This window comes from Molothrus ater, chromosome 1, assembly GCF_012460135.2.
Source record: "Molothrus ater isolate BHLD 08-10-18 breed brown headed cowbird chromosome 1, BPBGC_Mater_1.1, whole genome shotgun sequence".
NCBI classification, from domain to species: Eukaryota; Metazoa; Chordata; class Aves; order Passeriformes; family Icteridae; genus Molothrus; species Molothrus ater.
In genome coordinates this window covers 8,221,366-8,248,530 of record NC_050478.2, presented here as the reverse complement: position 1 = coordinate 8,248,530, position 27,165 = coordinate 8,221,366, and the positions used below count along the sequence as shown (strand labels likewise).

At 37.9% G+C, this 27,165-nt stretch overlaps 1 protein-coding gene across 2 annotated transcripts in view; it reads left to right on the top strand.

Annotated features, from left to right (window-relative positions):
- PAXIP1 (PAX interacting protein 1) overlaps positions 1-24,254 on the top strand; it is a 31,022-nt gene extending 6,768 nt beyond the window's left edge. For both annotated transcript variants that reach the window (XM_054516733.1, XM_054516740.1), the window contains exons 3-21: positions 318-361; positions 2,938-3,001; positions 3,339-3,452; positions 5,319-5,963; positions 8,717-9,434; positions 10,258-10,352; positions 11,304-11,399; positions 11,723-11,860; positions 13,172-13,293; positions 14,246-14,430; positions 14,557-14,600; positions 16,885-16,952; positions 17,326-17,428; positions 19,563-19,731; positions 20,875-20,975; positions 22,130-22,264; positions 22,344-22,419; positions 22,934-22,998; positions 23,480-24,254. In XM_054516733.1, the coding sequence (XP_054372708.1) occupies positions 318-361; positions 2,938-3,001; positions 3,339-3,452; positions 5,319-5,963; positions 8,717-9,434; positions 10,258-10,352; positions 11,304-11,399; positions 11,723-11,860; positions 13,172-13,293; positions 14,246-14,430; positions 14,557-14,600; positions 16,885-16,952; positions 17,326-17,428; positions 19,563-19,731; positions 20,875-20,975; positions 22,130-22,264; positions 22,344-22,419; positions 22,934-22,998; positions 23,480-23,491 (2,994 nt within the window). In that variant the 3' untranslated portion in view covers positions 23,492-24,254. The remainder of the gene's footprint in view (positions 1-317; positions 362-2,937; positions 3,002-3,338; positions 3,453-5,318; positions 5,964-8,716; positions 9,435-10,257; positions 10,353-11,303; positions 11,400-11,722; positions 11,861-13,171; positions 13,294-14,245; positions 14,431-14,556; positions 14,601-16,884; positions 16,953-17,325; positions 17,429-19,562; positions 19,732-20,874; positions 20,976-22,129; positions 22,265-22,343; positions 22,420-22,933; positions 22,999-23,479) is intronic.
- Positions 24,255-27,165: the final 2,911 nt, after the last annotated feature.

Below are 27,165 nucleotides of genomic sequence, written 5' to 3'. Positions count from 1 at the left end.
CTTGAAAGCAAGAACTGCAAAAAGGGAGAGGATGAATAAATACTGTAAAGGACATAAGAGAAAGGGGGTTGCTGCACAACCTTTGAGCTGTCTTATTGTGAGCTCTTTCAAATAAATGAAAAGTCTTTTTTTGCAGACTAAATGCAACGTAGGCCTTTGTTTACAGACTAAGTGCAATGTCTGTGAAACACTTAGACTTCCAAAGCTGGGAAACATATATTAAAACTAGCTATAGGATGAACTTGAAGAGTAATTCATGTTTTGTGCATGTAGAGCAAGGATTTTAATGTCTAAAACCAGGTTTTTGTTCTTTCCAGCCTTCCTGGGTGATCTTGTCTGTTCGCTGTGGAGCTCTTCTGCCGTATCCTTTTAAGTTCAAAATTCTGTAGAAAACGTGTTAAAATGGATACCATTGAAGGATTCAAGACTATTTCAGATAGCTACTGCTTAAACTTCTAAAATGGTCCCTTTTGCTTAACCTGCCAGGGTTGAAGTGTGCTTGGAGCTTCTTTGGCCTCAGTTTCCCTGTCCCTCTGCCTATTTTGTGCTTCATAGGCACTTATAGGACAACTGTTATCAAATGGAAAACAAGAGCTGGTAGGTGCAAGTATCCAGATGTTCATACTAGGAATTCAGGCCTTAATGTGCTTCAGAGATACAGAATTCCTGTTTTATACCCAATAGTTTAAGGTGTGTGCCTTTGCAACTTGCTGTGTTTCTGTGATGTGGTCTAGGCTAGTGATTTTGGTCATTTGTGTCTGGACGTAATAAATGTGTTTATTGTGCTTTTATCATCAGGATAAGTGTTTAGTTGCTTATGTTACACGTCTCTAAACTTTTCCTGTCCATGAGGAGTGTTCACAAAAAAAAAAAAGCTTACATTTACAATTAGCTACATTTTCAGGCTTAAGTAACCTAACATTTCTTTATTGATGTTCTTTCACATGAAGAAGTTGCACTATTAAAAAAATTTGTCTTCAATCTGCAACCAGGGTTTTTTAAGAGTACTCTAAGAGCTGATGTTATTAGATACCGAGAAGAGAAATAAACAGATGAAACAATGGAATGATGCACTCCATAACTAAATTGTAGCTATAAATGTGGGAATGTAGCTCTCAATGGCTATTGCTCAGGAAGTCTTTATTGTGGGAACATTGGAATGGCCAAATGAAAAGACCAGGTCTCAGTAGTGACTTGTTCTTCAGTTGCATGGAAGAAGGAAGTTTTTTACACCTGTGAGCAATAAATGTGTCCTTGGACCTTTGACTTTCTAGCACTTCATGTCCTTAGAACATGGTGGGTTTAGGTTTTACTCTGAGCCTTATTGTGCTCACTAAAATGGGTTGTTAAGTCTTTACTTCGTTTTAGCCTGTTTCAGTCTCTTTATGACTTCTAGTGCAGTGACATCTGGCCTTTCATTAGGGATTTAGGTACTGCCATAATGAAAAAAATACAGTCATTAATAGGAATAACTTAGTTTGTCCAGCTGATTGCTTTTAGACCCTGTTTAGGCAGAAGTTTGAGATTCTGCATTTTTGTCTTTAGTTTATGTTTTAATTTGGTAATACTCAAAGTGGTCATTGAATTTCTGAAGAACCAAGTCCTACAAACATCTTGTGTCAGTTAGACATATGGATCTAATAAGAGCCTTAAGGATTTATGTTGCCTTACCAATTCCTTTGCTTATTTGATGGGCATTTCCCTGTCAGTTGCTAAAGGTAAAGTTTAATATAGAAAGATTTAATACAATGTAAAAGCACAGTAATTTTTTTTCTGTTTTTTAGTAGAAGTTGTTTTCACCAGAGGGAACTTAAGGTGGCAGAATGTTCTCCTGTGCTCTGCTCACTGATGTGTGCAAAGTCTGAGTAATCTGCAGTGGAAGGGAAGTAGCAGAAAAATGAAGCTGGAAGGAGACTCTGAAGAAGCAAAGAGAGTTTCATGTCTGAAAACCATGGCTATAATGCTGTAAAGAGGGCTGGCAATTTCTTTTGCAGCAAAAGCAAGAGTGGGGAGGGTGTATTTTTCAATGGTCTTGTATAGATAAAAGAGAATCAGAGCACTTTCAAGCTTTTGTTGATGGCAGGAAGAAAAGTGAGTTTTTCTGTATTCCCTCTGTTTTGTTTTATTGTTATGCTGCTTGTAACTTTTAAAAAAGAGTCTCTTTCACTCCTGTTCTTTAGAGAGTGCAAGCTCCAGGCAAACTGATGGACCTCTTAAAAGTTAAATACTGACTGTCTCTGCTTTATGTGCTAGCAGTAGGTACTCAGGCAGGGAGTAGACACATGTACACTTTTGAAAGATCCAGTACTGAATTTCTGCCTTGGATGAAATGGAGAACAATTTAGGATGTTCATCAGGCTTGAAATTCTTCAGGTATCCTGGGTTATGGCAGTAATTTATTCTGAAGTTTTAAAGTGCTCTTGGCTTTGTCATCAGCTTACTGTGTGCTGTCTCTTCTGGGCCTCAAAACGAGAGTGTTGTTGGTGCATCTGTCAGCATCACAGGGAAAATAATTTTGTTTCATTTAAAAAATCTCAGTGTCTGCATGTGACACAATGTTCACCCTGTTTCTGTAGTCATTTTTTGTGACAAATGTGCACGGATCTTAAACACAAGATCTTATGAAAGTGTGGAAAATAGGGGCAAGTTGCAGAAGTCTGATGGTCCATCTGTCTTTCCCAGGTTAGTTCTGGTTTAGAGTGTTACCCAAATTGATCATAATATTGCAAGTGTTCTGATTCAGTTTGTACATCAGGTTTTTTTCTTGATGCATAAGCTTCTATTGCAAACAGACAATGTGCTTTCAAAGGTGAAAGTTTCTGAATGGTCAGGTACTTGGTATGATGTGAGAAGTACTGCATAGACTGTTTCATTTCCTTCTAATGTCCCTCAGGAAACTTACCTAATTATTTTGTATCCTTGACACCTGCTTTCCAGTGTAAATGGCTTTTCTCCAGAATCATGTCAGATCTTTTTTGGAGTCACTGCTTGTCTCTCTCAGGTAAGAAGTGAACCATATTTCAGTCTACTCCAATGTGCATTATATGTGGGATGTTTGCTTTTTTTGAGGGCAGATACCAGTCTTTCTGTTGTACTATGACTTTTTTTCCCCCCTCTTTGTTTCCTCTGTCTCTGCAGGTTAAAAATGACTCTTTAGTGGTTTTTCTTGTTGTGTGTCTTTGTCACCCTTTATTACTGTCTTGCTAATTTGGTATTTAAAAGTGATAGGTAATACATTAGCCAGCCTTGTAAATGGTGTGCTGTGGATTACTAAAATTCTTGCAGCTGAAGCCAGCTGGGTGCACAGAGCTAAAAAGGCTTTTCCACCTTCCTTTTAGGTTTCATCTGAAGACCGAAGTACGCTGTGGGCTTTGATTACTTTTTATGGAGGGAATTGCCAGCTGAGCCTCAATAAGAAATGTACTCACTTGATTGTGCCTGAGCCAAAGGGGGTAAGAGTTTATTACGTGTACAGTTCCTCTTGTTGTAGCTCTCATTTGCTTTCAAATAGTCAAAAATTTTCCATCTGCCTGAAGTTAGAATTCTTAACACTGTTGATTAACAACTAAATTCAGCAAAATTAGGCATTGCAGTATTCAGTTTGCACTTATTTTCTGCATGGCTTTAAGCCTGATTAATTTAAAAGATGTCCAATTTCACACTGGTATTTGAATTCCAGTTTGAATAAAGAATTTTATTCTTTATCTTGTTTGTCTTAGCCTAATTTTGATATGTCACAGTCATTAGTGATTGTGATTATGCCATAAATCCACAGATATAAAATCAGTGAAGAAAAACAAAGGACAAAATTGAAATATTGTAGAAGAAAACACGGGCTGGCACTGAGAGAAGAGAAAGTGTGGCTATGGGAAATGAATGCTTTTCCTTCTTTAAAATATAGGAAGCTTTTTAGGGCTGAGTTCTTTTTGCTGAATACGTGTGTGTGTTGGTTTTTGGCTTTGGTTTTTTTTTTTAATTAAGTGCTTGATATTTCTTCTGTGGACTGTTAAGAAGGGTGTATTGAACACCATTCTATTTCATCACAATAAAATAAAATACTTAGGCAAAACTTTTATTACCTAAAATTTTGTTTGTAAGAACCAATGAAATACATTAAGAATCGTACCATAATAGCTTACTTAAAAGCTTAAATAATAAGCTTTTTAGAGCAAAGGATGTTGTCTTCTTGTCTTGCCAGACAAGAAACTTAAAGAGGTTTTAGCATTTTCTGTCTGTAGGATACAAATATTTTAATGCACACAGTCATGGAATTGGAACAATTTTATGGGATTATTACTTATGCTTCCAGTCCTGATGCTCTGATGCACTACAAGGGAAACTGCAGCAGTTTGTAACAAGAACAGTTCTGTCACTAGGAAAGCTTACATGATTGCACTGACTAGATACAGGATGATAAAACAAGATTGTTAATAATTCTCAGCAGAATGAAAGAATAAAATCTTGTGTTGGCAAATAAACTTGATTACAACTCCAATCTCTTTATTGTGCATGAATGACAGTTTCATTGTAGGAAATAACTTCAGAGAATCACTATATTAATTTCCTCTGAATGTGCTTGTTGTTAATTTATGTTGTTTGGCATAAAAGCTCAATCATTTCTAAATACTAGATCCTGAAATAAGTTTTAAATTTCTGAAAGAAAGTTTTTTTTTTTCTGTACTGTTTTGATGTATGTGAGGGGTTTCCATTAAAGAGGATATTTGAATAAATAGGACACTGATTCTGTGTCTATTCTATTTATTAGGAAAGGAAACAGTGAAGCTTTAAGATTTAAGATATATTCCTGCTGAAGTGCTTTTTTTTCAGTGGCCAACTTTTAAATATTTGTCTCTACTTTATTATAAGATTCTGACTTTTTCCCCAAATGCTCTTTCATAGTGGGACTGGGTTTTTTACTTTTTTTTTATAGTGGATAAAGCATAAACTGTATTCAGACTTGCCTTAATGTCCTCCTAAAATCACATACATTTTAGTATTGACCATGATGGTCCTCACTGCTTGGTTGGAATATTTTGGTGATTGGGTTAGAGAAGAATTTTGCAAATGAAGACATCGATCTTCTGTAGTTGTGCTTCTGAGTCCTTTATAGTGTAAATGTGGAGAATTTGGTTTTTTTTTCATTTTAATCTCTTGGAACTTGTGGTTCTGCACAGTGTAAGTCCTGTTGGATCTGGGTGAGATTACTGTCTGGTATTGGACAGCGTCCTTATAATCTCCCTCTCCATCCTCTAGCCCTGATCTCAAAGAACTTACTTGTGATTGTTTTTGTCTTTAAATAACTTTTTTTCCCCCCCCAGGAAAAATATGAATGTGCTTATAAACGGGACAGCATTAAAATTGTGACCCCAGACTGGGTACTGGATTCTATAGCTGATAAGAGTAAAAAAGAAGAGACTCCTTATCATCCTCGTTTAATTATATATGAGGAGGAGGAGGAGGAGGAAGAGGAAGAGGAGGAAGAAGCAGAAAATGAAGAACAAGATTCACAGAATGAGGCTAGTACTGATGAAAAGTTATCAAGCCCAGCATCTTCTCGAGAAGGATCACCTTTGGGTGATCAAGCTTTTTCACCAAAATCTACTACTGCTGATAAGGCAAAAGGGGAACTGATGTTCGATGATTCTTCCGATTCCTCTCCAGAAAAGCAAGAAAGGAATTTGAACTGGACACCAGCTGAAGTCCCACAGGCATCTGCAGCAAAGCGTAGGTTGCCTCAAGGCAAGGACTCCGGGTTGATTAATTTGTGTGCCAATGTCCCACCAGTGCCAGGTAACATTTTGCCTCCTGATATGAGAGGCAACCTCATGGCTTCAGTGCAAGGTGCCCAAAGTTCTGACCGCCAGGAAATGATGGCCACGTGGAGTCCAGCCGTGCGGACGTTAAGGAATATTACTAATAGTGCTGATATTCAGCAGATTAATAGACCATCAAATGTAGCACATGTAAGTGTTGGATTTTTAATTTATAAGCTATTGGACTTTTTCTTAGGAGCTATAGTGTCCAAGAACTTCAGTTTTCTTTTGCTGTTCTTGAAATACCCAAAGGTAATACTTCCCCTTATTAGTTAAAATTGTAGCCAAAATCGTAATTTCCCCGTAATAAGTAACTTAATTTCTAGCAGGTTCACAGAATGCATTTGGAAAAAACATATGGAAGAGTAAAGATATGTATAACTACAGCATGGTTTAGATTTTCAGTAAGGAGGACTTCTTGGTAAGAGAGGGAAAAACTTTAATTTAGAGTTATTTTGCTAGTTCAGGAAACCTGGTTTCCTATCCTTCTAGATTCTCAGTCAGTGCAAGGAATTATTTATGCCATAAACACATGAAATTGTGGAATTGATTGTTTCCAGGTTCAGTTCTATACTGCATTGTTCTGCTGGGCATCGTTAGGTTGTTATATAGTGTGCATATTATGATGGAGAGGTCCTAACTTGCACTTTCTTATGCCACTTGTGTAGTGGAAATAATTGCAGCTCTTGTGTTGAATGTATTTCTACAAGATAATAAAAAGCAAGTGAGCGTGCTGCACCTGCAGCATTGAAATGCTTAGATGTTTGTGGGAAGGGAACATGAGTAAAGTAGGTACTGGTAAATGTTAGACATTTCTTTTACTTGAGTAATTGCAGTGGTGCCTTTCTTCATGTTCATCTGATGGTAAAACTTTGAAAGGTGCCAGAGTAGTACAGAGGCTTCCAGCCAGTACTTAAACACACAGTGTGGAGTCACTCAGAAGTGTTGATTCTGTGCTGATTATATGACATCTGAATGCGAAATGGAAATACAGGCTTTATTTTAAATCCGATTAGATTCCTCTTCTCAGTGCCTTGAATTGTTTAAGAGCTGAGACTTCTGGGCAAAGCCTGAGCAGAGCTGCCAACCATTTGCTCAGTTGGCCAGCATGGGTAATTTAGCCACCATGTCCTCTCAGCCCAGACACTGTGTCATCAAATACACATCAGGGGTGTCCCTGTGGAAGTATTTCTCTGTCAGCAATATTTGCAGAGCTACAGGGCACTGGTGCTTGTGTGCTTTGGCTTGTCTCTGTTCAGCCAAAGTCTGCTGGAGATGTGTAAGGGCTGTACCAAGCACCCTCTGAGGCTGCTGGGCCAGCTCCAGCATGTGCAGAAAGGCTCTGCATCTTAGAATTGTGAATCTGCTTCCTGGAGGGAGGAATACCTGTTCTGCCTTTCCATCCTATAACTTCTCTCTTATTTCTGCCCTGAATGATGAGTGCAAGTCTTAGTGAACATTATTGGAAAGTTAGTGTTTGGTTTGAATCTCAGATTTCTGCCAAGTAGCAAAATCTGTCATAAATCAGGTGTTTACAGATACATAGTTACTTTCTGAATATAGCCATAGAATGCTTTTGAAGGTTTTAGCCATTTATTTTGAAATGCATGTCTTGAAGCTTCTGTAATCTGGGCTTTTGCTACTTGTTGTGGAGAGAAGCTCCTCACACCGAGCCATGGAAACATTTTTGTGTGTGTTACTTTTAGTTATTGAATGTTTCTTCTGTGGTGCTGCCGAGACATGAGCGATGGGTGATGCATTGATAATCATGGCTGCACATGTGTGCAATACCAACCACATCAGCATTGTTTAGATGACACCTGAGATGTTTTGATGTGCATTGTGAAAACACTTGAGCCACCTCTGATGGAGAGTTGATGGATGGCTGAGAGGATGCAGTAATTGGCTTTGTGCTCTGGTGATGGGCTTTGATTCCTCTCTTGCACACACACGTCGCTGAAGGTGACACTGTGTGTGTTGAAGTAGTGAGGGTGAAGGAAACAAGCTTTGCAGGATTCATCAAAGCTGATTTCATGTTTAAAAGACTTCATGAATGGCAAGTCTAGAATTTCCTATTGCTCCTTCTCATTTGAAATAGGTAGTTTATATTAAAATATTTTGATAAACATGTAAAACTTATCCTAATCTATTAGAACTTTGCTTAATTCTCCCTTTTCTGATGCATAAAAATTCACCGCCTAACTTGTTTCTGCTTAGTGTGAAATGATTTTTCTCTTAACAGTGGGTTATGCATTTAAAAATAAAATTAAATTGTAGATTGCTTCAGCACTCTATAAACCTAAAATCTAGTATTATTAAGTAGGGAAGTTAGGTTGTTTTGAGTTTTTTCCCCAAGTAACCCTTAGTGCTCAGCAGATCAATGTTTCTTTGTTTTTGGTATTGAGATTAAAAAACAAGCTACTTATTCCTGAATTGGTTCAAAACAGCACTAATTAATGAATGTTTCAAACAGCACTAATTAATGAAGGTATCATTAGCAATTTTTAAGTGAAAATAGGACTATGGAACTAAGCTCTGAATTTAATGGGCCAGCGGGATTTTAAAATTAATATTGCAGTTGATCAATGTAATTATTAATATTGTGTTAATGGTCATGATGCTGTTGGAAAAATTATTAATAATACAGGGATGGGCTTTAATCTTAAATTTAACTAAAATGTGCATTGCTGTTTATTAGGAGTCCCATGCAGCTCCACACTTCTCTTTGTGTAAGTCCTGTAGTTTCATTTTGCTATTAGGCAGTTAAAGATTTTGTTTAGCTCACAAGGTATTTAGGTGTAGGGTTCTTTTCTTTTAGGAATTGTATTTTCCCAGTAGTTCTTTAAATATTTTTAAAACCGAATGACAACCAAAAGGTCACAAAAATAATCTTTGTTTTCTAGATATTACAATCACTTTCAGCACCTACAAAAAGTTTAGAACAACAAGTAAATCATAGCCAACAGGGACATCCAAATGTGGTGCTGTTTAGTCAAGTGAAACTAACACCAGAGACACATTTATTGCAGCAGTCACATCAAGCACAGCAGCAACAGCACCATCCTCTTTTACACCTTCAACCTCAGCAACTTATGCAGCTCCAGCAGCAGCAGCAGCAGCCACCCCAGATCTCCCAGCAGTCTTTCCAACAGCAGCAGCCTCACCAGTTTCCCCAGCAGCAGCAGCAGCAGCAGCAAGTCCATCAGCAGCACCAGTTCTCCCAGCAGCAGCTCCAGTTCCCGCAGCAGCCGCTCCACGCGCAGCAGCAGCTGCACCGCCCTCCGCAGCCGCTCCAGTTCCAGCAGCAGCATGTGCTGCAACAGCAGCTGCAACAGCTGCAACAGCAACAGCTGCAACAGCTGCAGCAGCAGAACCTGCAACAGCAACAGCTGCAACAGCAACAGCTGCAACATCAGCAGCAGCAACTGCAGCAGCAGCACTTACAGCGACTGCACCAGCAGCACCAGCAGCAGCAAATGCAGAATCAGGCAGCGCAGCACTTAGCTCAGACACCTCAAGCACTACAGCTTCCAGTTGCAGCCCAGCAGCCACAACACCACCAGCAGCAACAGCAGCAACTGCAGCAGCAGCCACTTTTTGGGCACGATCCAGCAGTGGAGAGTTAGTAATTGTTGCCTTCTGATCCTGGGAAAAAGTAGCTAATGACATGAAGTGGGGTAGAATATCAAAAAGTAATGCTGTGTTTACAGGATGGGATTGTAAGAAATGCCACTCCTGGCTCAGAACTGTTTTTTCTGACTTTTAGGCAAATACTTATATTACTTATGATAATATTATAATGATAATATTATTATAATATTATACTAATACTTACAATATTCTTTCATTCAAATAATAGCTAATGATGATCCAGCAATCTGAAAAGCATGAGAGTGCTGAGAACATTCTCTTTCCAAGTATACAGTTGATACCACAGGCACACAACCTATACTTTCAGAACAGTGTTATTTAAATGCATAGCACAGTTGTTTAAAAACTTTTTTTTCCTTTGGAAGAGGGGGAGGGGGAAACTTCCAAACAGCTACAATTTCAGAAATACCAGTAAATTATTGAAGATTCGGTTTCAGAAAGTTGTCACACCTTGCTTTGAATTAGAGTAGAACTGAAAGCTTTTTGATTGTTGTGGCTGTTCATGGCTGATCTCTGTAAAAGAGGAAGTATTCTTATGTTTTCTTTCTGGTGACCCTTTAGCCCCTCTTCATCCAGGAAAGAAAACCTACTCTTAACAAAATCAAACTCTGGATTGAGCTGAGCCTTAAAGGCTTTCAGCTTTGGAATTTTGGATCCTACTTTTTCCAAGGAAGTACACTAAAGAGGTTTATAACCTGGTAATAGGAGGAGGTCGGTGTAGTGTATGTATTTTGAGATAAACTCTTCACACTTTTAAGTATTTAATTATTCTTTATGTGCCAAACTATTTCAGTTCCAGAAGAGTATTTCCTACTGGGCTGTGTCTTTGCAATTGCTGATTACCCAGAGCAGATGTCTGACAAACAGCTGCTAGCGACCTGGAAACGGGTAAGATTGTGCATAATATAATATAACATAATGTCATACTCCCTAAATTCTAAAAGAAAACATTGGAAGTACTTCAGCACTGTTCACTCTTCTTTAGGCATTCTTTTGTGTAATTCTTCTGTTACAAACTAAAAAAGAATTATTCAACTGCTGCTGACCAGAAAAAGTAATAAAGATACTTTAGGTGTGCAGCCTGGTTGAATTAAGTCTTCAATCAGAACATGCTCTAAATAAGTTGCAGCCTTAACTATTTCCCACTTATTTATGCTTTAATCAGGCAGCTGTAGTACAGCAAATGTAATATAGCATCACTGTCTAGCTTTAACTTGATTGTATAAAACCATTCTTTTTTGCATATAATTTTGGCATTTAGTAGCCTGTGAGGTATCCACCTGAGTGAATAAGATGGAAGAATAGAGTGTTTCTATTTTTTTGCCAACTTCTATTTTTCAGAAAAATCTGATTGTATCCTTTCCTAAATAAGAGGACTTTGATGTTCTTCAGAAACCTCTGATGGATTTTATAGTTGAATTTTCCCTACAATTTTGCATAATCAAGTAAGCTGTTGACATTTTTAACAGCACTTGTGTTTATTGCTGAGATAGAATTGAATAGTTCATGAAAAATTGTTTAATAGTTATACTACAAAAAATAAAAAACATGAGAAGGTTTATTTTTGTTTATATATCTTTATTTTGTTTATTTTTTTCCATTTCTTCTAAAAAATAGACTTTTTGTTCAGTGAAAAGCCGCATAGTTAATTTTCTTTTTTGTTTTCAAAATTGTTCTAAAGCTAGATAACAAACCTAGTTTTGGGGGGTAACTCTTCAGTGAAGTGGTGCTAATGGTGGCAGTGTCCTAAAGGGTGGACTTTCATTTCAGACTTTTTGTTTCTTAATGTAATGTAAAAATAGTTATATCCTAGAAGTTGTGCACTTGCTCTCTTACCAGATCATCCAAGCACACGGTGGGACAGTGGACCCAACCCTCACGAGCAGATGTACTCACCTTCTCTGTGAAAGCCAAGTCAGTAACATGTATGCTCAGGTGAGCCAGCTGGGAACCTGCTGGGTGCATGCTTTTATTTTATCACTGGAAAGGCAGGCCTTTGCACTGTGTGCTTCAGGCTTAGACAGCAAATTTAAAGTTTCTCATTGCTTTTTGTTATGATTTGTGGTTTTTTTGGGGTACAAACTTTCATAGTGCATGTAGTAGACTTGTTCCAGAGAGCACTAAGGAAGATGCTATGAGAAAGAGGAGTCTAAAATGTAGAGAAAACAATGAAAATCTAAGTTTTGATTTGTTGAAAAAGTATAAAAAAATAAACATGTATTTTGGGTTTTAAAAGCTGTTTGTGCCTGTATTCTTAGGCTTTAAGAGAAAGGAAGAGATGTATTACAGCACACTGGCTGAATGCAATCTTGAAGAAGAAGAAGATGGTCCCACCTCATCGAGCCCTTCATTTTCCAGTGGCATTTCCACCAGGAGGAAAGCCATGCTCTCAACATGTAAGAAGGAAAAGCTTACTTTGAAAGAATGCTTGCTTCATTGCTTGCTTCATTCCATGAGCAGTATTAAAACAGAGCTAGAAAGTGCTTTATACATTTTTTTTTGCCTTGGAATAAAAGCTTCTGTTAATCCTAAGGTGCTGTGTTGATGTGGTGCTGCTGCCAGGTGTTTGTCAGTGCTTTGCAAGTCTCCCTGAGTTCAGAGTGGTGAGGAGTAACACCTGCCTTTGTGAGTTACTCTCAGACACTGAGGGGCAAAGATTGACTTACAGCAAGGTTGCAGTAATCCAGGCTGCACGGTTTATAGCAGCAGAGCAGCAGCACATCGAACAGCATGTGCTTCCTTACCATAACCCAGGATTTGGAGAGGATTTTTGAGGGTTTTTCTTAGTCTGTGCTTAGCAAATACCTAAAAAGGAAGCCTGTGCTGCTAATCAGAGGATAGGAGGTCACAGTTCCATTGCCTGTGCAATGAGGAGGTGTGAAAGTGGAATTTTGTGGAATTGGAAAACTCCAGTTCATTGAGAGGCATCTTGGAATGTACTATGCAGTATAAACCAAGGTGCCAAAGTATGTCTTGGCATTGGATTTCTTTGTGCTGGATGCAGACATATGGAATGATGGCCTTGCTAATAGCCTGTCCTGACTGACATAAAAAAAAATACACATTTGGGAAAATCAGAGTATAACAACATGTGTGTCTACTCAGTGGTGAGTAGTAAATGTAATATGCAATGTAATAAACACAGTTTTAAACAGAAGTACTGTTGCCTTTCCCTAATGAAAAGGTGAGAATGGCAAAAACAAAAACCTGTCAGGATTAAAGATAGTAATGGAAGATGTTGAATTACAGTTCACCACCTATGATCAGCTGGCACAGTTTATTTGGCTTCATTGCAAAGTAAAGCACAATTTTCAAATTTTTAGAGTAGAGCAAGGAAGTGTAAGCATTTTTTTGTGTGTGCCTCTATGTAAATAGCAGTAGAAGGAAGATGGCAGACATGTAAAAAACAAATTAGCTCTGAGCTCTTCCATAATCATGCTGTGGTCTCTGTAAATAAGAAAAAGCTGACCAGAAGAATGAAAATTATTCTTCCTGAATCAGAAGCCTGGAGTTTTTATGTATAAACAAATCACTTTTAAATTGTACTGTTTGTATCCTACAAACCATGCTTTGAGTGCTTTATACACCATGCTGTGCATTTATTTCATTGTAATGTAAAAAGTTAGTCATGGAAACATATTTTTCATGGGAGTGTTTTGTTAGTGCTATCAATGTTCAGTTCCTTCAAACTGTCTTTCTGCCTGCAGATAATCTCTGTGACAGGATTTGTTGACAGTGACAGAGATGACCTCAAGCTCATGGCCTACCTAGCAGGTGCCAAATACACGGGCTACCTGTGTCGCAGCAATACAGTTCTCATCTGTAAAGAGTAAGTGCTGCACTCCACAGTCCTTGCTTTACAGTCCTTGCTTCTCAGCAGCCTCTTCCCAGGTAGTGCCTCTCTGAACATGTGAGGTGTCACTGACATATTTTATGAAAATCCTTTCACTAGGATTTTTCTCCTGAGAAGCTGAGAAGCCTCAGAAAAGAAATGTAAACAATAACTGTCTGATGGCTCTGGAATGTGGTCTGGAGATGGTTTACCAACAGGTGCATCTTTGATTGGCTGCATGTGAATTGTTTTTAATTAATGGCCAATGACAGCCATTTGTGTTGGACTCTGAGTCTGTCACGAGATTTTATTATTCATTCCTTTCTAGCTTTCTGATGTCTCCTTTCTTTAGTACAGTTTTAATATATTGTTTTCTTTTAATATATATAATATATATCATAAAATAATAAATCAGCCTTCTGAAACATGGAGTCAAGATTCTCATCTCTTCTCTTCTCCTGGGTACCCTCAAACACCACCACAGTGAGGTGCTACATGTGGCTTGTTATAAGATTGTTAATTGTAATCAGTTCTGCAGTTTCATAACAATAAACTTAGTGGTGTTGTTTCTTGAACTAAATTACAGCACATATTAAGTGATAAATTTGGCCTCTGAACACAGGCAAAACAGAAGTAATTTCTAACTTTCCTGTTTTATAATATTGCTAAGTGATGCTCTTAGATCATCCATAAATAAAATACCTTTTTTTTAATAATTGGAGGAGGGAAAATTTAAATCCAGGTCTAAAGTTTCCATTTGCAGCAGAAGTTCTCTCCTGACTGGCTTGTTCTGACACGTAAAACAAAAGCATTTTTTGGAGTATCTCCTATCACAGTTAAAACAAAGAATAGACCAATAAAAACCACTGATATTTTAGGTTTATTATTAAAAATTACTATATTTTGTATTTGCAATGCAAATTCTCTTTCTCCTTCTCTGCCCACCAAGGGCCAGCGGGCTGAAGTACGAGAAGGCCAAGGAGTGGCGGATCCCGTGCGTGAACGCGCAGTGGCTCTGTGACATCCTGCTGGGCAACTTCGAGGCGCTGCGGCAGATCCAGCACAGCCGCTACACCGTCTTCAACCTCCAGGACCCGCTCTCCCCCAGCCAGCACCTGGTGCTCAACCTGCTGGGTAAGAGTCACAAAACCCTCTGTTCTGCAGCATTTTTATGTGCCTGTTCCACCAGCAGGAACATGTTTCCTCTGGTATAAATAACTTGGCACTGGTGTCATTTTTGTTCTCTTCTCCATTCCCTAGATGCTTGGAGAGTCCCATTAAAGGTGTCACCAGAACTTCTAATGGTATGTTGAATTATTGTGTAAATACAGCTGTTTTGATAAGAACACTCCTTGCCTGTGCTGAAGCTCCTGGTTGTACTTCTTGCTAATGTTCTATTTTATTTTGGGGAATCTGAGAAATAATCTTTTTGCAGAATTAAGGAATTTTAGCAGGATATACAAAATTTAGTTACTGTTGACACACCTTAGGCTAGATATTTCACTCTTCAGTTTCTACATCAGTACTTCTTAAATCAGTGCCTAACGCTATGTAGATGAGACCACATAAGGGTTTTTAAGACAGAACACCCAAAATCAGTAAGAAGTTTGTTAGAATATTGACTGAATTTTTAGTTTGATACATAATGTAAGTTAAGGGTGCTGCTACTTCATATCATCTCTCTGATATATACTAAGAACTAAAACCATGGGCATATATACCATGTATTTTAATACTTAAAAATATACCATACATGCAAAAAAGTGTAGTTGATAACCCTGAAACATCAATGGGAATGAACAATGAAAAATTGTACATTGAAAAACATACAAGAGAACTAAATTTTTGTCATGAATGGTATTTGCTGTGAACTATGCAAAATGTAAGTTTTCTGCATATTAAGCTGCAGTTTCCCTGTTAGCTCTTACACCTATCTCATGTTTTTGTATTGTAAATTTTCTTCCCATTTCAGATTTATACTTGATAATTTTTCACAGTATGTCTTGATGTAGGTAAATTTGTACTACAGGTGATTCTCAGTTAACATTTTATATTGCACAAAAACGTTTTGCCTCACCTCTTGTGTTTGGATCACTTGTATCTCAGTCACTTTTAGACTCTTCAGAAAAGAGCTGCTCAGTAACTCTCAAAATGTAATTTGCAGCAATGTTTTAAATGGGGATTCTGGGCACTGTGGCTTGAATACCTTTCAGCTCTAGCAATAGGCACTACTGTTTTCCTGACCCTAAGTTTGAAACGTTCTTCTTATAGACCCTTGTGGATTTGTTTCATGGGCCTGTAGGAAACTCTCATTTATAAAACTAAATGCTTTTAAAAATTCGTGGTCTTCATACTTTCCTGAAGATGGAAAACATTCTGTTGTTACAAAAGAAAAAAGTCCTTGAGAAGATTCAGTGAGCATTATTAGGATTTAAAATAGCTTTTAACTAACTCAGTTTTGGTTTTCTCACCACCACCCTTTGCATCCACATAGCAGTTGAGCTCATCTTAAAACTGGATTTATTTTTTGTGTGCATTAGTCACACCAGGTTTTTGTCCAAGTTTTGTCTTGTGTAGCAAATGGAGACCTCAGAGATTGGATGGGTAGTTTAATACCCATTATGGGTTTAATACCCATTATTAGGAGTATGGTTTGGTAATAGAAAATGCTGGGCATGTGGAATTGTCAGGGAGTTCACTCCTTCACAGGAGGTATTTCTATATGTCTTGGGGTTTGGGATCCTCTTCTGAGGACAGCTGTCTTGTCAGATGCTGTTGATGCCATCTACCTCTTGCATTTTCATAGTTGAAATGTCTATCAAAATGTGAATATGTGCACTTTTCTTTCCAGCTGCTCATGCTATGGGCTGACTAGCATAAAAATGCCTGGCCTGAGAGCAGGGAACAAACCCCTGTGGCTTGTTCCTCCCAAAGGAACATTCTCACAGCAAGGCTGGTACATTGCTGCCTGTCTTTCTGGTCATGTGTCTCTTAGCATTCTTCATGAAATTTCAGGTATTGAAGGTTAAAAGAAATAGATATCACACACTCCTCCACTTGGGAGCTCTGGTTTCAAGTTACTCAGACCAAGGAGAACCTAAAAAGCTACATTTCATCACCCCTAGGCACATGCTCTGGAGGCTGATCTGGTGGTGGGGAGGTGGCACTTTCTATCCAGTTCTGTTTATGTAGTTAGGAAACTTGAGTTTAAAACAGAATTATTTTCTGGGATATTACCATTCCATTAAATTTAGCACCAGGAAGAATATTGTAGTCTTCATGTGCTTAACAAATGGACAGGCTTTTCAGTCTCTTTCTCATTTAAATCATTGGCTTTTCCATTGATAATTAGCAGTGTTATTTAAAGGAAAAAAGTTCCACAATATTTTATTTGGTGTGCGCTTTCAGGGTTGCCCAAGTTTGTGGAGAAGCTTTGGCTGAATCTCAGCTTTGCCGTTGGGCTCATTGTGTCAGTAGTAGGTGCCCCACGTATTCAGCATGGTGTAATTTTCATTTGTGATTAATTCAGGGTAGAAGTTGTTTTCCCTGTTAAATGCAGATCTAAACATGGAACTGGTGTGATTTCAGGGTGTGAGGTTGCCTTTGAAACCAAAGCAGAATGAAGCCAGTCTTCAGCCGTCTTCCAAAAGAGCGAGGTAAGAACAGCGAGCAGTCAATGCCCGTTTATTGATTGTTCCTCAGAAGGGTCAGCTGCACATCAGCCTGCACCATCCTGTGCCCTGCTCAGTGAAATAACTCTCAGTGGCCTTTGGATTTGCCAGTTCCTCAGCTGGCAGGAATAAAACAATAATTTAAGAGAGTGAAGTTGTGAGAGTGCAGAAAGAGGAGAATATGTTGTGTTTTCTGCATGGTGGGGTTTTTTTTCAGAAAAAGTTGTGCCTAATTCTCAGTCATCTGGGTGAGTCCATTGGTGAAACTTGCAAAAGTGTGCATGTCTAATTTCAAAATGACAGTTCTGCAGCCTTGGGCCCAAATGCCACATTCTGCTGTATTTCCCATATTCTGTAGGATTGAAGACCTGCCACCACCTACTAAGAAACTCACCCCTGAGCTGACACCAATGGTGCTCTTCACAGGATTTGAACCTATGCAAGTGCAACAGTACATTAAGGTGACTTTCAGGCTTATCTCTTATGAACTACATTGAAACAATGGATGTTGAATTTTTGCTAAGACTTGATAAGCATGTACCTAGTGGATAAAAACCAGTACTTACCAGCCGAGGTTAGGGTAGGTTTATGTGAAATGATTTTTATTTGGTAGCTGTTCTCCTTTAGTTAACTACTTTACACTACTGTGCTACTTGCTTTTTCTTTCTGTAGGACTGCTTTAAAAGGCAAGAAAGCCCTTTCCACATTTGTTTTTAAATAGAAAATTTCATGACCAAATTTAGGTGAGAAAAAGAGTGATAGTTGTACTGGATAAGACCCAGGATTCTTCTAGTGGGGTTGCTGTCTGTAGTACCAAATGCTTCAAAGACAGCTGATGACAAAGCTGATGGCAGGTGTGGGGTATGTTCCTGTGGAGGTTTTGTTCTGTTCCTTAATAAAGCTCTGCTAAAACTTAAATGTATATTATTTATAACATTCAGATAATGAGAAGTAACTGAGGCCTAGTTTGAGTTACTACGTTTCTTAGAAATACACACTTTGATGTCCTCAAAAATATAAAATATTCTCTTTATTACACCTATACTTGTTTTTAAAGTGGTTCAGCTTCAGAGGTCTTTTTTCCCTTGCAGTGTGTGCATTTGAAGCTTGATATTGAATATTTTAGGACATAAAATGTTTTTCAGAAGAAGAACTTCCCATAAAGTTCCAGTATCAACTTCTTGTTTCTGTCCTGTTGGTTCCAGGTTAATTATATTAGACAATCTGTTTTGGTAACAGCTATGGCTCACAAATTAAAAAAAATCAACTTCAGCCTCAAAGCTTGTGAAGTTGAATGTAAACCTGTCAGCACTGATGCTGTCAAAACTCTGCAGAGTCTGTATACCTAACTGGGGCTGGATACTGCTCATTTTACTGAGATGGAGGAGTAATCTTTGTACCTGTATGGCCAAAGGGTCCCTTCCACATCACAGTGGAAATCTTGCCAGGTCTGCAAGGTCAACATTCATGGATGTGAGTGCTTGAGGTGAACATAGAAAAGCAGCCTTTGCCTTTCAGAGTGCAATGTCCTGTTTACAGGGTGTTTATTACCAGGAAGGAAGTAAATACTGGAGAGGTTCAGTGTCATTAAATAATACTTTCATGGGTCATCTTTATGCAACCCATCAGAGCATGGTAAAAAAGAGCTAAAAGCACTGTCCCTGTCTATCCTATGTGCTTATCATTATCAGAGCAGTGGAGTGCACAGAGACCTCTTAGGCCTCCTAACCTAACTAACCCTCAAGCCTTCTTGCTGTGGGACTGCCAAGCATTCATGCAATAAAAACCCTAGTCTGTTAAGTATTTATACTTAGAGATATTGGTGTGGGTTTTATTTATTTGTGCAAACTGATTGTCTTAATCAGAAATCCAGGGTGCATGGTTACTAAAGCTGTCCAAATATTTTTTCATCCTTGAAATTTTTATGAGGGGAGCACTCTTTAACACCTGTGGTAATCTGATGTGCCTCACCAGCTCATTCATTGTGTCACTCATTCCTTCAGATAATGACTGGCTTAATTGATAAGGTAGCAACTGTGAGGAGCTAGTTTGAGTTTGGTGGCTTAACCAAGGAAAAGGGAATAGTTGCTCAGTATCATCAGAAATGCATGTGGGATATGTGTTTTTCATGAGATGCTTTTCTCTTTAAAGAAAAGCCTAGCAAAATTTAAGTTTGCTGTAGCTACAGTGTGTACTACACCTTCCCTAGAAGAGAGCAGAATTATTATATATTCTTACTGTTGCTTACTTTAATATCCTGTTTCACTGAAAAAAAAATTAATTTGTGTCTTACAGTTAGTTCCTTGCTTTAAAAAAGCACAACTCAAAATCAAAAAACTGTGGAAGTGGGAAATTGTTTTCAATCTTGACAGGTGATATTTATGTCTGGAAATACCTGGATATTCAGTGGCTGTAAATTCTGTCTAAATTAATCAGCTTGAGTAAAGGAATCACTGTAACACTAAATAATCTACATTTACAATTTCATTAGGAGCTTAGTTTTGTTTGATGTGATGATCTAATATTTAGTTTCCTTTTTTCCCTCTATTTTTTAACAACTATTCCATTCTGGTTTGTGTTTTGTACAATTTTCAGAAACTGTATATCCTTGGAGGTGAAGTAGCAGACTCTGCCCAGAAGTGTACCCATCTCATTGCCAGTAAAGTGACTCGAACTGTCAAGTTCCTGACAGCAATTTCTGTAGTCAAGCACATAGTAACTCCAGAGTGGTTAGAAGAGTGTTTCAAATGCCAGAAATTTGTTGGTAAGTTAAATTAGTGTCAATTCCTACAGTAAAATAAATGTTGATTGACATATTTAAATACGTTTTGTTGTTTTGTCTTCTGACTTCAGTGTTCTTTACATTTTTCTAAGGAGTTCAGCTTTTGAAAGGAGAAATTTTAATTTTACAGGAAGTCCGATTGTCATCATTCACACCTCTTGAAGAATAATTTGCAAAGTTTTTAAAATAATGATATTAGCAGCTAGTTTGTATTCCACTTGAGTTAGAAGGTTGTCTTAGTATGGTTAAGCAAAGCTGTCACAAGAGTTATGTGATTTTTTTTTTAATCAGGTTCTCTTTCAGCAGAATATTGTTTCATTTAGTTTTCATTTGTTTTAATACAGTTTTTTCCCCTTAAATGAAAGAAAAACACACTTAAAAAGTTAGTGTTGGGGTGATTAAATGGCTGGATATTGTTAAGTATTGTATTTCTTTCTTGGGTAGCCGTTTTGTAGATTTTTACTCATGGCTGCATTATTTTTTAATTCACCCTTTCTGAAAGGATGATTATTTGGTTTATGATTGTTTTGTGCATATATAATTGTAAGAAGAAAATGGCTGGCTAATCACTGTAAAGACTTGAATATATGGATCATTAACTAATGAACCAGCAAACATTTTTAGAAATCTCAGGAAGGCAATTTGCTTATTTCAGCATCAGTGAACTGAGAAACTGATTAATTTGAAAACTCTTGGAAGATGAAGAAAATCAGGGGATGTAGGATGACTGTTATGATCTAGTACTTGAAGTACTTTACTTATTTACTGAAATTAGGTTGATTTATAGCTAATGGGCTGGTTTCAGTTTTGTACCTGCTGTAATGATGGAAAATATGGCAATTGCTTACAAAAATTGTCCTGTTTCTTTTGTCCCTTGGAAGAAAGAGTATTAACACTGTGGTTGTTGTTAGGTATGCAAGTGTAAAACACAGTTTAATTCTCCAAGTATTTGGGTGTCATCTTTGTGAAAAGCCTAATGAAGAGGGGTGTTTTAATCATGTTAAATTCTAGTAGGTGTCTGCCATTCAGAGCCACTTTGCCACCAGGATGTTCTGCTCAGATTCCATCCTGGGCCAGGGGGATGTCTGTGTTTTGTGTGCCACATCATCAGTCTTTCTTTTTCAGATGAGCAGAACTTTGTGCTCAGAGATGCTGAAGCTGAGGTGCTTTTCTGCTTTAGTTTAGAGGAGTCTCTAAAGAGAGCACAGGTAGCTCCACTGTTCAAGGTATGCAGTTTACCACAGCATTTAAATACTTGGGACTTTTTCAACCTGATTTTTTCAGCATTGGGACCACAGGTTTTACAGCTGAAAGCAGCAGGGCAGGCTGGCATGTAACATGAAACATTTGTTTTAATTTTTGGTTTTGACCTTATGTCTGTTTTTTGCCTAAGCATTGGGGTGGATGTAAACCCTCTGAATGACTGGATCCTGTAGAAGTTAACCATTCTCAGTATATTTGCTCCCTTCCAAAATTTAGAACATTGCTCTGTTACTTGCAAAAAGCCATTTATGGAAGGGACTTTGTTTTCTTTGTTTTCTCTTTTCTTTTTTACACCAGCCTTGTAGCCAGAGCACTTGCCCATAAAAATGGGAGTGTGAGAGTGAGTTTGCCCTTCAGCCTCAGGGAGTTCTAGTGTGAATCTCCTTGGAGGCTGCATTTCCACCAGGCTGTTTGCTAGGTTGGTGGGAGATGTTTTTGTGCCTCTGGTTAAAATTGCATTACAATGCAGAGAGGTATCTGGAGATCTGAGTTGCTAAAGATTCTTCAGCCTAACTGAATCACACCTCTTTGTGGAGGTGAACCACCTAAAACAGGTATTTTTTCTACCTGTAATGAAGAGGAATTTATGTCTTCTAGTATGTCTAAATGCTACATTTTGCTCTCAGTTTTGCAGATTAAATAGCAAGGTGTTTTCTGGTTTTTATTCCTGGCTGATAAACAGAGATAATCTACTTTGTGATTTGGTCACCTATCTCAGTCAAGTAGTAGAATAATTTTTGTCAGGAAGTAATAAATTGGGTGTTAATTAAAAGGTAAATGTTCTTTTATAACACTTGAGATGTCCCTGTGCTCAAAGAAGTGAGGAGCATTGTTCTTATGTGTCTTACCAAGCTGCAGTTGTTACTTTGCAGGTGTGGAAATAGACACACCTGAACGATTCAAATTCATCAAAATTGTACATTTACCCCTCCAGGGGAAACATCAGCAGTAATTAAGGACAACTCATCAACTGATGAATCTGTGTCCATAAGCCCAACCCCAGCTTACAAAGCCTGCCCTGTTGTATAAAAGTGTCGCATGACATTAAAACTTCATGTGTTACAGAAATCAAATAGCATAATAATGCTTTTTCTTGTTCTTCCTTTTCTCTCTTTAGGGAAAATATTTTTACATTACACCTGGAATTTGTCCCAGTCTTTCCACCATGAAAGCCATTGTGGAGTGTGCAGGAGGAAAAGTATTATCCAAACAACCTTCCTTTCGAAAACTCATGGAGCATAAGCAGAACAAAGTGTGTTGAGTGTTGCTTTCTAAAATTTATTTATAATGACTTACATGTTCTTCTGACCTAACTACTTTCTTTCCTTTAGAGTTTGCCAGAGATAATCTTGATTTCCTGTGAAAATGACCTTCATTTATGTCGAGAATATTTCGCACGAGGCATAGGTAGGTATAAGTGTTTTTTGTGATTGAACAGTATAACTGTTACTTGGATTTTTTTTTTCTATTTCCCAGTTATTATTACTCTTGTTATACAGATACAGAGATCTTTTGAAGCTTTCAGGTAGTAATAGAGGAATACATGGACTGTCCTGCAAGCCATGGAGAAGTCCAAGCCAGCTGTTTGCTGGATATATCTAATAGTTATCTTATAGGCAGATCACCATATATTTTTGAATTTAGCAACAACTGAAACATCAGTGTGTTAGCAACATTATTGTATCCTAATTCAAAGCACAGCCCTGTACCAGCTACTAAGAAGAAAATTAACTGAAACCAGGGCACCATCTTAGTATTCATCGAGTGAGTTAGGGGTTTTCACTTTAGTTATTTTCACTTTAGTGTAGAGCCCCAAGAAATGCTGTATTTAGTAACAGTGCCAGGTGCAGTGTCAGGTGTGAGACACCTGCAGAATGAGGCAGAATTTCTGTGTGAACTGTATGAATTTTGATATTTCCAGATGTCCACAATGCTGAGTTTGTCCTGACGGGAGTGCTTACTCAAACACTGGATTATGAATCATATCCTTTTTGTGTAAAGACATTCTGCTGCTTAGGGGAGAATGGTTTACTAAAAGTTTTTTCTTATTTAGGAACTAATTAATTGTATTTTTTTAGGATATGTAATGCTTACTTGGTAGGAGGGTAGTTTAACACCCAGGAAAGTAGCTTAAATTCAACATGGAATTGACTTTTTGATGGGGAATACTTCAAAAGAGAAGGAAGGCAGGGTAGTCACAAAGGAGTAGTAAGTATTAGTAAATAGTAAAATTAATTAGTAAATAGTAGAATGTTAGGCAATGGGAAAAGAACTTGCCACTAAGGGAAATATTTGGTACAAGGTACTTTCAGATGAGGAAAACAGCTTTTTCTGAAGATTATAAACCCTGTTTGATAAATGCAGTGGAGGGACCAGTAAGGCCTCTGTGTCTTTATGCATTTTTTAAATAGAATTTGTATTTTGCTGCCATTTCTTACAATTGTTCTTCCTTAACATGCTTACATATAAATTTACTTGATGGATAGTAAAATGCCTTACTGCTCCAGAATCCTTGGAGCATTAAATCTAGCTGTTCAGCCATTGTACAAAGCAACTAGAACTTCCTGTGGATGCTGTTTTCCAGCTGTTTTCCTAGGGATGATGAGCAGTTTAAAGCAGGAAAGCAAAAATAAACTGCATCTTTTTTAGGATGTGTAATTTTATTATGCTGAAACATAATTTACTATGTTTTGTATTATATTACCATTTTAAAAGAGCCCACTTTAGGTATCATGATGAGCCCATTTTTAAGCATTTTAAAATAAATTATGGTACTTCAGCCAAAAGTGTAATTTGGATGTAAAAATAAAAGGGCTTGTTATCTATTAAATTATGGATGTCGAAGATGAAAATGTTTTGTACTTTATTTTTATTTCTTATACTCTATTTTCTTTTATATTGATATTTTGCCCACATTTGAAATAAATGTACTTTTAAATGTTTTACTCTATATTTTAGTGGTCGTTCATTTTTTTGAATACTGTGCAACAATGGCACTCTGGTAAGAGTAAATTACTCAAATCTTTTTCCAAGCAATGTGAAATTATTTTAAGCTTATTTTACCAGGTATGTTTTAATATATGAATCCCAGTGTTTAAAGGGAAATAATTGTAAATGTATATATGTGTTTTTACTGAAGCAGAGAAGCAGCTTGAAGGAGAAACTATAACCCTGCATATTCCACTGTTGTGATAACCTTTTGTTTGTATAGTAAGTTTTACTAAATAAATATTAAAAAACCAGTCTCCCGAATCTATATTCAGTGGTATTTCCTAAAACACACACAGTTCTAATAATCTGATTTGACCATTTTTATCAGTTTAGATTCCAGTAGATGAAAAAGTGATCCTAAAAGCATTTTTTTGCTTTCTGATCATCAAGGCAATTCAGCTCTGATGCTGTATAGACAAGTGAGTATCTGCACTCCCCCCTAAGGAAATTACTGATTTCAAATCTCTTTTGTGTTGTGGCTTAAATCCAGCTGGTGCTTGGATTTACTGATTCTGTTGCCTTTCTCCCAGTGCCTTAGTTGAACAAAGTGCTTAAGTGAATGACAAATTGCTGCTGTAAGAACACAGTGGTAGTAAATGTCCCACAGAGGTCACTGTGTGCCTCTTGCCTTTTATTGCTGGCTCTGGTTCCTCTCCTGTATCCTTGTCCTGACCTGCTCCTGTGCTTGGCTTTTCTTTTGGGAGCAGTAGGGGCTGTGTCAGGATCACTGGAATGGTAACATTTCTACCAGTGTGACTATTGTAATGTGGCAAAATGGGATAAATGAGAATGTTGCACTTGGGTTACAATGGTTTCAGGTGAATGAAAGGTTAAAAAGGTGTGGTAAGGATGGGAGGAAATGGTAATTTTTCACAAATGCTATTTATTTATGTGAGGGTTATGAGTTTATTCTTAGTGTGATGTTCAGCTCTCTGAAGTGCAGCTTCCTTTTCATTATGAGACAGATGAAGGAAAAGTCTGTAGTGTGGAGACCTAAGGTTGGAAACTGATGATATGATGTCATGCTTTAACTTTAAAAATAGTAAAAAAAGAAGGAGGGACTGCAGTGGGAGGTAACTGTTGGTTGATGAGTTGTGGTACAAATTACTTAAATTGTTCAGATGTGGACCTGGCAAGTCTGGTCTCCCTGTCAGTGGAGGGAGGGAGCATCTCTGACATCTGACTTAAAGAGCCCTGTAGAGGCATATCTCTCAACAGTTCAACAAAGTAGTTTTGTTATCTGAATCTTTCAGAACACAGAAAATAAATAAAGTTAATCCCACCCTAAAGAACGTCATAATACATTGCATAATACATTGCAATACTATTTTTACTAGAGAAATAAATGCACCTTTTTTCCTATTTAAGAATGTAATACTGAAATTATCTAAATCTGTGTTCATCTCTTTGAATGAATAGATTTTCTTCATTGTACTTGTTACCAAGGGACAGGAAGATATTTGAGTGCCTTTTCCTTTAGAACAATTATCAGCTGTTGCAGCTTTTGAATGCTTGGCAGTTTTATGGTACACAGATCTTAACTTGAATGCATATTTTGTACCTGTCATGCATTCAGCAAGTCTGCCTTCCCAGAGATGTGTTGTCCTATTATATATATCCAGCAAACAGTAAATGCTGCTTTCAGAGAGACAGGAGTGTTTTCAGAGTGTCAGAGTCAGCTCAGTTGTGCACAAAGTCAGGCCCCAGGCACAGGACATTGCCTCACTGGGTCCTAGGAGCTAAAGAGAGCTGCTACAGCAGCTGGGTGCAGGTGAGAGCCTCACTGAGGGAGAGGCAGAGCGAAAACAGGTTTGGTTTGTGGGCAGTTTCAGCCTCAGCACCATAGACTGCTCCACTCCATGATGTATTTATGCTCTGAGGAGTTCTCAGCCTCTTGCAGGATTGGCTTCCTCCACGTTTTCTACAGTGAAGCAATGTTGAGGATATGTAATACCTTTGCCAAAAGCTGTTAAGAGTTAAGACATGTGAATGCAGTAGCATCTGAAAGGTAAATTTCCTTATGAAAACTATCCAAAATGCTGTCAGATCCTGCATAGAGAAGCTTAAAGAAAACCAAATGTGATCATGGAACAAATGAACCCCATGGGAAACATGAGTGGTAGTGCATCTGTTTCGTGATCAGTGAAGACAGTGTGTTTATTTAGCCAACATACAAGTATGACTGATTTGATTAACCTTTCAATTAGAGTGAAAAACACAACCTGCCAAGAAATAGTCTTTCAAGAACCACAGGAGCTGTCCAGAGCCAACTGGCTTGCACAGATGTTACTGTGTGTGTGATTAGTGATAGAGAAAGGGTTTTGATGGAGTATTCTGGTACAGCATTGCTGTTGGGAACATACTTTAGTGTCCATTTGATCCTGTCCTCTGTATCAGGGGGAAAAAAAAGTACTTTTTCATGTTGTTGCAGAAGATCCATAATAAAAACTGCAAAACTTGACTTGTGTAGAAAACCTGTTCTAATAAAGTAGTTACTTAAATTAGAGCATGGCTAATAGCAAAGACATTCCATCAGTTAGAGATAGGTTGGAAGTCAAGCACATATGGTCTCCACTTGTCACTGTGCAGCTTTCTTTGCTGTGAGTCATCAGGTAGAATTGTGGAACTGATTTCCAGAAATACATCTGGAGTAGAGCTCTGGAGGTTAAGTGCCCAGTATCTCAAAGGAGGGAGGTGCCACAACCTCTGTGGGCATTTTGTATTTAATTCCAATAATTTTGTTTCTGCATTTTGCTACTGTTGGGAAAATAAATAAATAAATAAATAAATAAATAATCTCTGTATTTAGTCAGAAAATCCATTGTTCCACAAGAGGCTGGTGATGCTCATTTCATCCCCACACCCCTTCCATCAGAGTCTGGCTCTCACCTTCTTTTTGTGAAGCACAAGAGGCTCCTCCCAAGGGACAGGCATGGTTGAGAGGCTTCCTCAGTGGGATAGAGGAGCTTTCCCTGGAGAACTGAGCCCTCAGGAGATGAGCTCTTCAAAGGGAATTTTAACCTGCAGACTATGTATGCAGGCAAGTGTGAAGAGTGAGGGATGCTTGGGAAGATGCTCCCACCTTCACCAAAAGGATAAATTTTTCTGATCCTTGAGCAGCATTTTGTCAGAAAGAGACTAGGCTGGGTCTGCCAGGGAGGA